Here is a 13203-nt window from a genome sequence, read left to right as displayed (position 1 = left end):
TCATTTTAAATAAGACAGTTTATCCTTCAATGGTAAATATGCAAAGATGACATCATCCTTAAAAAGATGAGAGGGGAAAAGGAAGCCTGAATTCTAAATCAACATTTTAAAGCAAATTAATAAAGTACATAAAAATGAAGATCATGCAGTATAACCACCACCTGCCAAACAAAATGAAAATGAAAAATAAAATGGCTCAGGACAAAAGTATATGCTATGAAAGTAAATGCTATAAAACATGTATACATAGCACAATCCAAAAGAAACTATTAAAATAAACATCTTATGTATAGAATGAAGTAGACCTGGTAATTGAAGGAGAAAAGTCGTCATACTCATAAGAAGGAGAGAGATCAGGGCGACTGCCACTACCCTGTGAGAAGGGAATGTCTGATGGACTAATTCCAAACTCCTTTACTCTGCAGCACCAAAACAGCAACAAATTAAAAGAAAATGCTCTTGTAAAGACAGCAATGCACATTTCAAGTTTGCAGTTAGTACTCAGTTTAATTTGTTTAGAAAAGGATCAACGTTGTTATGACAATATATTTACACTATCTTAAAAATAATCAATGTGAAGAGGATTTTGAACCCCTCTGTTCTATTGACTCCCTACTCCATAGTCCTTCCTTTTCTCATGATCTTTCTAGAAGTTTAACGAGTCCATCACCTAAATTTGAAATGCCCTGTATTTAGCTACATGACCACTCATGTCTAATTGCCTTGTGTAGTCAATACCATGAATATTTTATTAGCATTAATGAGTCCTCAACACTCTTGCAGTCTTTTCAAACAGGACACAAGAGAATTAAGTCCTAATGGCATACACCATTTATAATTAATTAACTTCTTTCCTATGCACCTAGAATGGTATTAGCTATAAAGCAATCCTTGAACAAACTGAGAAAACAGTCACTCAGATAATTTCCTGTGTTTGGTGATTCAGGTGACGAACAATGGTGAAAAAAATCCTTTAGCAATGGAATTTAAATTGCTTTTGCTCATGTCTCTGACAGTTATATTTAACTAAATCATGGCTTTTATGATCCAATTTTTGTGACTCCCTATGTCCTCTTTAGGCCAATCCCATTTCATAACAGTAGGCAATATTTATTAATTACTTCCTATATATCAGATATTATGATTAATATTTTAAGACATTATATTATTTAATCATTACGACAATATTGTGATATTATTATCACCACTTTACAGATGAGAAATAGGTTCAGAGCAATAAAGTATCTTACCCAAGTTCATTCAATGAGAATGTGGCATAACTGAGGCTCAAACCTAGCTGTGAGTACGAACCTTATGTTTAAACACTTCAATATACTAACCATATTCTCTGTTTTTCTCATTACTTCTCTTAGGTTGAACTAAATGAAATTACTATTGTTATACATCAAAAATAGTCACATAGATCAAACTAATAATTCCTTTTATTTAGAATCTTTATTTGACCTATTGGTAATATCTACTCTGAAAGGTTGAATACCAGATTCCTTTGCCTTTATCCTTTTGGAAAGCTTATTTACACACGTGCTGACAAACCTAAATTTCTAATACTGACTTAATAACTCTTTTTACTCCCAACCCCATTACTTATTCTTTCAGAATCTCCTAATTTAGATACCTATTAGCCCCTAACCACACATTTTTCCTCTATTCAAAGCTCTCTTGCCCAACCTAAACTATTCTATATGCAGTAATTATATTCCTCAAATGAGCTATCAAATGAGGTTGAAAATCTTTATTCCTAGAGATATGGAAATAAAAGACAGAATTATTTGTCCTAGATGGTTAGTAATGGTTGCAAATGAATCACATTACGTGATAATAAATTAAAATATTTTACTTGGACCTAAATGAACTAGAGGAATAACCAGATACAGCATTTTCACATCAGGGGGATTCCTTTGCAGCCAGAAGTCTGAAGACATGGAGGGTTTTAATTCTACAACACGGCAATCATTTTACTACACTAAGCTGTTCCTCATCTCTCCCATGAACAATTCTGAAACAAGAAGCATTTTAAATTAATGAAAAAAACCCCACAATACCAAAAATGTTCACTACAAAGAATGATTAAAAGTACTATAGGGGCTTCCCTGGTGTCGCAGTGGTTGGGAGTCCGCCTGCTGATGCAGGGGACGTGGGTTCATGCCCTGGTCTGGGAAGATCCCACATGCTGCGGAGCGGCTGGGCCCGTGAGCCATGCTGCTGAGCCTGCTTGCTCCGCAACGGGAGAGGCCACAACAGTGAGAGGCCCCAACAGTGAGAGGCCCGCGTACCGCACAAAAAAAAAAAAAAAAAAAAAAAGTACTATAAAGGTTCATAGCTAGAATCTTATAATTCAAAGTTTAAAGGGTATTAAATTTAAAAATAAAGTTCAATTATTTTTAAAAGTTATTATTTTTAATATCTTTACAAAAGGTCAATAAGTTTATACTTTCCAACAGTTTTTACTGATGATTTTTAAAAATCTCTTTAGTTGAAGCAAAAGCAAAATACCAAAGAACAAAGCGTATGATCTCATTTATGTGAAGTTCAAATACAGCTACCTATATTGTTCAGGGATACATTCATAGGTAGTAAAACTATTTTTTAAAAGAGGGAAAGAAAATTGAGAAATTTATTCCACAAAAGTCAGGACAATGGCTACCTTGGGGTAGAAATTAATGGATTTAGGCATGTTATTCAGGATTCGTGATTAGAAAGGGACACATGGGGAATTTTCTGGGGGACTGGAAATGTTTTATTTCTTGGTCTGATGACAGGAATTTTCACTTTGTAAATATTCATTAAATTATTCACTTGTGTTTTGGGTACTTTTCTGTATGCATATGTATTTCATACTTTAATGAAAGATTAAAAATAAAATTTCCATAGTGATTAAAACAAAAAAATAGTACAAATACTCATGTTTAGCAAAATTAAGAGATTCTCCACACTAGAAATGGAATACAAAGAGGAATTTTATCTCTAGGTTAAAATCACAAATGCAATATGTGATAATACAAATTTAAAACTATATATATAGTCATTCAAAACAAGAGCAATGGGAACAAATCTCTGGAACAAATATAAACATGCCTATTACAATCCAAAATTCCAAGGGCATTTTGTGACTATAAGGAATAAACTGCTTTAATAATGTGTAACGCTTTTTGTCCTCTCATTTGTAATAATGCAATTGTCTATTAACGTCTGTAACACTATTGCCATAAATAATAAAATGTAACCCATACAGAACACCAGAAAGAACTGTGCTATCCCTACTTAAACCCTAGCTTCCCCATGTATAATATTTAAGATTATCAGAAATAATTTTCAGCATATGCAAAACAATTTAAGAAATACGGACTGGCTCCTGATACTCACTTACTTTTGAGTCTTAATATAATAATAAGAATTTTCATGATTTAAATATAGTAAAATATTATGAAATATAACTTGGTTAATGGAAAAATACAATCATGTTCTATGATTTTAAGACCTATTCTACTAAAAATATGTCTTCCCAAATTACACAACACATTTCCAATTATTTTTAGAATATGACAAAATGATTCTAGAGATCATTTCAATGAATAACATGCAAATTTTTTTTGAAAATGTAAAGAGCAATGCAGTAAGATTTACCCTATCAGATATTAAATCAAACCATATATTGTTCTATTCCCTTCAAATTTCAAAATAAATAACCATTTCTCATACCTATTTGCATATCTTAATGTATTGAGAGTATTTTCACAGGATGCCATGCCTGGAGAGATTGTGGCAATCTATGGGGGAAAAATGCAAAGGTAAAGAAAATGTTATAAATGATGACAAATAATACTGACATATGGCTCAGTCAGGTCTAATTTTAATATGGTCATCTAAAAAAAGAGTTATTAATGATACCTTAGCTCCAAGATAATTCACTATCTCATATCCATAATCAAAGAATAATTATAAACTCCAGTTAAAATATAAACAACTCTGATGGCACCACAAAATGATCAAATATCAGGCAGAAAATGGAGGTCAACACCTAGAAGAAGGGAGTAACATTGAGTGACTGTCCGCCCCTACTTTTGATAACTTTTTTTGCCTAAGGGCAAACTCTGCTGCTGTCACACAGGACAACTAAAACTTCAATAGAAATCTGGAGTTTCACTGGTTAAACTAAAGGATGGAGTTTGGAGGTAGGCACCATAGCAGCTGGGAAGTGAAGTTTGTCCCAGAAGAGAAATAACCACAGAGGAAGAAACTCATATTCTACATATATATTTATACTACCCAAATCTCTGGCTGACCCCTGAACACAAGGGTGACTGCAAGAAACATAGCTAAGTCTAAAAGAGCTAAACAGAGATTTCAAGGTCAGTTGATGCCCACAGCTGGGGAGACAAGAGTTTGGAGTTCAGCTAAGTTAACTGCCAGCTAAAATAACAACAACAACAATAACAAAATCAATAATCTTTAGAAGAACATAACAGAATCCTGAGTGTCCATAAAATATTCATTCATAATGAAAATTATATAATCCAAAATTCTAGATATATGAAGAAATAGAAAAGTGTGACCAATATGCAAGGAAAACAGAAATCAATGAAAACCAATCTCACAAAGACTCAGATGTTGGAATTAGTAGAATGCATTATAACTACAATATTATCCTATCAGACGGGCAGGGACCACATTTCCAAGTATCGCTGTATCTCTCACAATAGACTTTAAATGACTGTCATTAATGTATTTTATAATTTTCCCATATATACTACATAATTATTCATTTACGATTAAAACAAAACAAACAAACTTACCATGCAGGTACGAGAGTTTTCACCTATGAATGAATCTCTTAACACCTGAGTGAGTTTACTTGCTCGGAAAGGAGTATGAGGTTTATTTCTACCTAAGGCTCTGATGCACTCCTGAAAATTAAGAAAGCAAATTTCATAGATTTTACTTCTTATAAACAGTAATCTTAATGAACATATTTAAAACATCTCTTACCATAACCCTAACATTTAAGATCTGATCAGCTCTGAAAATTCTATTAAGAGATTTACAGCATAGTAGAAATGTTCCCATAAATCCTAATTCAAGAAAATGAAATTTGGAAAACAAAAAAACCCAATCCAAAAGACTACTTTATTAATTCCAAAAGATTCTTCTGGAGACTATGATTAGTGTTTAGAAGTAACAGGCAGTAGGATAACTGTAAAAAGTTAAACTTTTAAAGTGGTACTACAAAAGAAAAAAATAGAATGCTTTCTTTGCTTTGCTAGTCAAGGAAGATATATAATAGTGGCCTAACTTTTTGAAAGCCATTCCACATTTTTCTGAGAAACTTTCTTAGCTCAGTTTTATGGTTCCTTGCCCTCCTTCAAGAAAAAAGACTGATTAATGATTAAGGCCCTCTGGAATCTCCCTAAGCAGCAATGGAATTGGCCTGCTGACTAACAGATCTTTATCTACCTTAAAAAGAATAAATAATATGTGTAAAGAAAATTTCTGGGTACAATATAAATCTGTAACTGCAAACATAAACAACTAAATTTTGATACCTCTCTTACTTATTAGAAAAAACAAATAGTATAATTTTGTAACTGAGTAAACAAAAATGAAGTCAAAAGTAAAAGACTTTTCACAATTAAATGCACTTTATTTACCTTGAGTGCTAAAAGGCTTTTATTAATTTCAGCACCTTCAAGCCTAGTTTGCCTGTCTGCACTGGAAGTATCAGCTCCTCTTTCATTTCCAGCCAAATCGATGAGAGAAAATTTGCCATGTAGTTTTCCTTTCCTTCTAAGAATAATCTGAAACACTGCATGGCTCCGAGATGAATGTGCATTTGCAGATGTTTGACCGGATGTTCTACAGTGTAATTAAGAACATTCTGATATGTAAAAAGTTCAATTTATATGTGCAAACCACAATATTTTCATTAAAAAAAGAAAAAACTATTCAGTTTTTATTATTTAAATACAAAAGAGACATTTTGAATTAACAACACAAACATAACCAGATTAATATAATTTAATCTGGCATACTTCAAAAGTTTTTATGAGTAATGATTTTACGTCCAAAATGCGCTGAATAACATCCTTGCTTTGCTTTTGAAAGTATCTAAAACTAATCATGAAACTGTTTCCCTTTCTTAATTAAAATGAGAGCTACCTGCAACTGTTGCCTATGTCAATGAGTTTCAGTACATCTTCAACACATTTGACCTCCCGTTCCTGTAATCCCACCACTTGAACCTGCTGTTTTCCATCTTCGAGCACTCTTAATTTTGTTTTCCTGTTTAGCAAGTCAAAAACCTAAAAAAAAAGAAAGAAAGCTAGCTTTAAAAATAAAAAAAGAATAGTTCTATAAAAATGAGTCATTCAGAGTCCGAAAATTATTTCAAAGAATTCTAGTAATAATGTTATTAGAATAATAATGATCAATACTGAAGTTAAAGAGTTTCAAAGGGAATTTTTAAAAATCTCATCACAGAACTTTAACATAATATTCCAAATACATATAACAATTATGTGGTGGCAATGACTGCCCAACAATGTGAATATTGCTGAACTTCTATGCTTAAAAATGGTTAGAATGGTAAATTTTATGTTATGCATTTTTTAACCATAATTTAAAAAACTAAAAAACAAAAAATTATTTTTTTAAGTTTCCACTTACCTTACCACTATAAATTTCAAAAAAGGTTGCATACACTTGAAGTTCTAACTTCTTATAGTTTGGCTTCTTTAGCATTAAAAAAACATCTCGAGCTGTCAATAATTGCATATGGAGAAAATTTATTAAGATGCAATAAATATTGTTTTAAAAAAGCAATTCAAATTTTCCGTTTTTAAAAAGCAATTCTAATCAACTAATGTTTACCTAGAATGATAGTATCAATAAGAAAAATGAAGATTAAAGTGGATATTAATTTTCAAAAGAAAATAGTAGCAATAGTTTTTCTACATTTAAAGTTTAGAGGCCACTCTCCTTCATATTCAAGAAGAGAACGCTACTACTTATCTTTATAAATAGCATAAAATTATAGGCGGTCATAATAAGGTTACTTTCATAATCATACCAAATGGAAACTTTTCACAAAGCAGTTATTCAACAACAAACGCTAAGCTCCAACAATATGCCAGATTACAACACAAACATAATCAAGATTTTTGCCCCCAAAGCACAGTTCTTTTCAAAACAGTCCGCTAATCTAAAACTGACATAATATATAGTAAGTATAGCATTAGTTACCCTTAAAATTCTGGACAGTACTTCCAAATCTTATTTCCAAGCCACCTGAATAATATTCAAGAAGAATATTATAAATAATATGCAAAAAGGGAAGTTACCTGCTAATGCATAAATTCCTTTAGAACAGTCTTGGTTCTTTCCTGAAAAGTCACCTCCCATTGTCTATATGTTAAAAAGAAAATAGAATTTAGGTCTTAGAATTAAGCTATAAGGAAAATAAACTGGCTTCATACCAGGATGTAACTGTAATGAATTACTTACATGAGTCTTTCCACTTCCAGTCTGCCCATAAGCAAAGCATGTAGCCATTCCCCTTTCAAATATAGTTTCCACTAGTGGTCTAGCTGTAAACCTTAAAAATAAAATGTACCAGTCAGAACATACAGTTAATATTTAAATTAAACAAATAAACAATAAAACTAATATCAAGTGTTATTATAAGCAAATCTTATATACCAAGATTTTTAACAAATCAGTGGGATCAACTGCGAGGCCACAATTGACCACTGATTTAAAATTTTAAATACCCATGTCCTAGGATTGCTTAAAGCTCTTTAAGGCATATTTTCAAGCAATAATTCCGAAATAAACAAGGGCCACAATAATAATGGACAGGGGAAAAAACATGATAGTAACTGAGCTAAAGACATAATATATAGAAGACAGTAGGAAAGTTTTAAAAAATAACAACAAAATATGGTAATATCAGCCAGACAAGTAGGACAGATATGAAAACCAAAACCAAAACTAAAAACCCCAACTCAACCCAAAAAAAGTATCAATGGTTTCAACAGAAACAGAATCAAGAGTGGTAATCTCAATACAGAAAAGCTAGAGGGGAAAAAAGTACAAAAACATTATCTAAACAAGTATAAAAGTGGTAAAATTTCCTTGAATGTGAGTAAGTAAATATAAATTATGCTTATAAGACAATGAATTCTGAGTTGATAGTCTTGATTCAGGAAAAGGATGCCCAAATATTATGTATTGGTATAATCATTGCTGGAGTTAAAATAAAAAGGTAGGGAGGGACAAAAAAATACTTCAATGAGCAGAGCCCTAAAAGCATGATAGAAAACAAATCTACTTTTTACACAGTCTTCAAAAGAATATATGTAGAACACTTTATACAGCTCTATTGATTTTTTTTTTAAAGGCACAACTGGAGAAAGTACAGAACAAAAGGAGCAGAAAAATGTTCTAATCAAAAAGAACTGGAAATGAGTCTGAAGAGTGATCAGACCAAAAAAAAAAAGAAAAAAAAAGGCTAACTTCTCAATCCATAAAAGTTAAGGATAAGAGAAAGGGGAGAGAATCAATACTGGTAAAATTAAGAAGCATAAATACAGGGTGAAACACAAAATGTTTACTAAATCTAGCACATACACAGAAACATACTTTTATTTATAGTGATTTCTTGAAAATGATTACAAAAGTCAGACAGACATATTTTATGAGACAGGAATGGAAGCAGAGAAGGGAGTGAGGGGGGAGGACAGGACTCAGTTCTCAAAAAAGTAAAAAATACACAATTTATAATTATAATTCCCTTTCAAAACAAATTTTTCACAATACCTCTATCTAGCATTCACATGTTCTTTAGTTTTGTCCTCTTTCTTTACAGCTGAACTCCCAGTTTACTGGCTTAAGACCAGTGGAGTTGGTCTTATCTCATTTATAACATCTTCAATTCTTAGGATTCTTATTAACCCTTTAACTTTCTGTTTTCCAGTCAAATTTATAAAATAAAAGGGCAATGAAACATAGCATTCAAGTAACTCAAGACAATTTAATATAGACTGAAATAACAATGCTGCTAAAACTGACCTATTAAATAATAAGAAGTAAATGTTTACAAACTATGTATAAAAATCTAAATTTGGATAAAAATGTGGGATATCAATGCACAATACATGTAAGTTTGAGTTGTTTGTAAGTTGAAAATGTGAACATGCAAGAATTTCATGTACTAAAACTACTCCAAAGCTTAGAAATGATAAAACTAGGGAAATGCAAGTAGATTTACAGAACTTTTTTTTCCTTAAGTGGCCATATGTGCTAAATAAAGATTCAGACAAATAAGTGACGGATGTATAACAGTTATTTCAAATTTCTTCACTACTGCAGAGATCAAAAAGTAAAAAATAGCCACATCCCATCTCTAGAGGTACAGAAAATGTTTTCTAGAAATTCCTTATCCATACATATGGTATGTTATATAGTGTATAAAGTTAATCATTAATGAAAACTGATTTGGGGAGCATTAAAGAAAACAAGTGTTAAAATTCATGATCATGTTTATTAAATATTCTTATTTGTTTAAACTCAGGGGGAAAGAAAAGGATATTACACCTCTGGAGAGATATGCCAAGATCAACATAAGTTTCAGTGGTGGTGGTAAACACACAGTATAAGAACAAAATTCTGATTTAAAACAAATTTACCTACCTGTAAACCATTTCATTAGGAGCAGAGTCATCAAAGGCATAATCAAAACGAAATGTTTGGTTTTCTAGGTACCTTGTTAAATCTACTTTTTGTTTTGGTTCATGTACCATCACAACATCTTTACTAGGGATTGTGATTACATCAAGATCTTTCATTTGAGTTTCTAAAAGAATAAATGAAAATCAGTACCCAGTAATTTTCACAGTATTTGAATTAATGCACAAAAATTATTTTAAGTAGTAAGAATTTCGATAAAAGTAGTAAGTCCTGTAAATATAAATATCCCATAAATATGCCATTCAAGTAAACAGAATATTTCAACAACAGAGTAAAAAAAAAAAAAAAAAATCAAGATTTCTGTAAAGCCAGGAATGGCAAAAATTCTTAGAACAGTATCACATCAACAGACCTAACCACAGAAATCTGTATAATGGTTATGTACAAATGAAATGATTTACATTTAACTCTTCCAAACCAATCTGATTTCTGCTATTATCAAAATAAATTGCAAACAGGACAAAACTGAACCCTTGATTAGAACTCAATAAGCATACCTTTTTTATTGAGTGGTCGTTTTCTTACACAAACACATATCCTATGTTCATCAATCTAGAAATAAAATATTTTTTTCCAGTGATTATCAATGGTATATAAAACACTGAAAAGTTAATTATGTAATATTTCCTCCCGAGGTTTTAGAAATTTATGCATAGCATAAATAGGATAAGTAAGCTTAAAAAACAAATTAGCTTGAAGAAATTTTAATAGCCATCAGACACAATTATTTCAAAAATTCTAAGTATAATGGAAACTCGCTTATTTTGTCATTTGGTAAACCACTAGGAAATAACTTTGTAGAGGACACCACCACTCTTAGTAGCAATAGGTTCACGTTAAGAAACTACCTTATTCATGTCAAGATGTGCTGTATACGACAAAAGTAAAATTTCCTACCAAGTGGCATACTTTCAGATTGATTATAGGGAAAATTATAGGCAAAGATAACTAGCTGTAGACAAGAAACACAGTTCTCAGAAGATTATTGGCCAAAATAATTTGAACAATTTTATAATATGCCAATTCTTAGACATTAAATTTTTTCATAAAATTAATGTTCCCAATACTTGCCTTCTAATGATATTTAGTATAAAGCAGGAATTGGCAAAGTACGGCCTGAAAGCCTAATCCAAGCCACTACCCACTTTTGTAAAGTTTTACTGAAACAGCCATACCTATTCATTTATGTATTGTCTATGGCTGCTTTTCATACTACAAAGGCAGAATTGAGTAGTTGTAACAAAGACCATATGGTTCAAAGCCAAAAATATCAGGCCCTTTTCAGAAAAAGTTTTCCAGTCACTGTCATAAAGTATGAGCTCAGATGTAGGTTAAACAAATGAAAGGGTAGCAAGGAGTAAAATATATGAGATGCAAATGTTATGAACTACTCTATTAAATCACATGTAATACACCTGCCTTAACACAGGTGTATTATATGTATTTTGTGTACCCAATACATTCCGTATACACTAGGTCAGATGTATTTTGTGTACCCAATTCATTCTGTATACACTAGGTCAGATGGATCATTTTTCATAAATACAAGTTACTCACAAAAGTATTCCCTGTTCAATAAATTCCTATTCTTCAATAGGAAAGGAGGTGCATAAGACAGAACATTCTTCAAGCACTAGATTTCTAGTTTACAGCAGTCCTCAACAGCCATCACTTATTGTTAAAAGCCAGAGTAACATTTATTTTAAAATAAATTAGTAGTAAGTTGGAATGATGGTGGGATCTACAGCCCAAGCCAAGAGGAAACAAACTTGGAATTGAGATAAAAGTATAAGTGATGGTCAGAAAGGAAAGTGGGTCTTCTGATATCATCCTTGACTGTTGCTCTGTCCTACCAAGGACACAGAGGCTTGCTTTGAAGTGGATTATCTTTGTGAGATGCATGTCTAACGTATCAAATTATGGGAAATAATGAGAAAATAAGGGTAAGTGCGAGTGGTTTCTTTCTTTCTTTCTTTCTTTCTTTTTTTTGGATGCATCACGTGGCTTGTGGGATCTTAGTTCCCAGACCAGCGACTGAACCCGGGCCTTTGGCAGTAAGAGCGCAGAGCCCTAACCACTGGACCGCCAGGGAATTCCCAACGGTTTCTTGATCTTCTTAAAATAGAGAAGGAGAAGAAGCACCCATAAAGAGAGAAAAAATTACAGAACTAAATGCAGTATTAACTTAGGGGGTATCAAACATGTTTTTATTTACAACATAAAAAGTTCCAGAACAACTGTTAATAAAGAATCTTACAGGATCTGCTGTTGTTAATGGTCTATAATCCAAACTTCCTCTAAAGTCTCTGATCATACACATAATTTCATAATTTGGGTTTGTAGCGTCAACATCCTGTAAGAAGACAGAGAATTCATCATTTATTATAATTACAATAATGTAGTATTTGTTGCGTTTATGTTATATATGGTTTGAAAATTAAATAGGTTGCGTCATTTATAACAGCCAAGCCCAAACTCAAACCTGAGATGTGATATAGTTTCAGAGTTCAAGATTAATAGTATGCCTAGGAATCACTTTCATATTAAAAAACACAATTCTGTTAGTCTACATGCCTTCTGTTAACTCCAAACAAAATACTCCTTATTAAAACCACCTTTGACCTATTTCAAATATGTTATACGTATACCTTAATTCTCCTAGAAAACTGAGCAAAACAAAAACAGTGTTCATCCTAAACATCAATAAAGAACTCTAGAAAAGCCGAAATTCTTAGAAAAATGCATTTAATCAGATTCTTCTTCCTAATTCCTAATTCAGTGTTTCAGCAAAGTAGAACTATGGATTCATTTATGTTTATTTCCTATTATTAATGACTCTCTAAAAAAAACTAAGGCATGGTATAATACAGCCCCAAATCAATAGGACATAGAATTTAAAGGAATCAAAAGCCAAGATAATTTTTTAAATCTTTAAAATTCAAACTACTGCATGCTAACTGCAATTTACTATTTTGCTTCAAAACTGAGAAAATTCAGATTAAGATACAAATAGCAACAGTTAACAGCCTCTCCTAGCTATGAGTATAAATTGTTAAACATTTTAGGTCAGGTTCTTTTTCCCATATACTATATGCAGACTTGCTTTGAGTACAACTAAATTTCAAAACTGTTAATGTAACATACTGTCAATTAACCTTTTGGGAAATAACACCAACTATGTCAACTGAGAAGCAGAATGTAAAGAAGAGGTCACAAAGAGATGTAAAAGTATTATGAAGTACCCACAGGAAACACCAGGTGGCATCTGTACTAAGTATCAGTAGATACAAGCATTATTCAAAACCCAACTGGTCATTCTCAGGTCACTTTCAGATATAAGTTGATTTATTCAGGTTGAGTATTATACTGATTCCACAATTCCACAACACAACATCTTTATGATTAAGGGCATTTGAACATACTCCTAAATAAGGAAACAAT

General features: G+C 31.8%; 1 protein-coding gene across 5 annotated transcripts in view; it reads right to left on the bottom strand.

Moving 5' to 3' along the window:
* KIF2A (kinesin family member 2A) overlaps positions 1-13203 on the bottom strand; it is a 70443-nt gene that overhangs the window by 12091 nt on the left and 45149 nt on the right. For 3 of the 5 annotated variants that reach the window (XM_067730776.1, XM_067730774.1, XM_067730775.1), the window contains 11 exons: positions 12020-12115; positions 10260-10314; positions 9706-9868; positions 7519-7609; positions 7356-7419; positions 6682-6773; positions 6175-6317; positions 5667-5871; positions 4815-4925; positions 3721-3788; positions 306-419 (listed from right to left, as the gene is read on the bottom strand). In XM_067730776.1, the coding sequence (XP_067586877.1) occupies positions 306-419; positions 3721-3788; positions 4815-4925; positions 5667-5871; positions 6175-6317; positions 6682-6773; positions 7356-7419; positions 7519-7609; positions 9706-9868; positions 10260-10314; positions 12020-12115 (1202 nt within the window). The remainder of the gene's footprint in view (positions 1-305; positions 420-3720; positions 3789-4814; positions 4926-5666; positions 5872-6174; positions 6318-6681; positions 6774-7355; positions 7420-7518; positions 7610-9705; positions 9869-10259; positions 10315-12019; positions 12116-13203) is intronic. The other 2 variants (XM_067730777.1, XM_067730778.1) reach the window with 1 other exon arrangement.

Source organism: Pseudorca crassidens, chromosome 3 (genome assembly GCF_039906515.1).
Source record: "Pseudorca crassidens isolate mPseCra1 chromosome 3, mPseCra1.hap1, whole genome shotgun sequence".
NCBI lineage: Eukaryota > Metazoa > Chordata > Mammalia > Artiodactyla > Delphinidae > Pseudorca > Pseudorca crassidens.
Note: the sequence above shows the minus strand (reverse complement) of the source record. Positions and strands in the feature narration are given on the sequence as shown.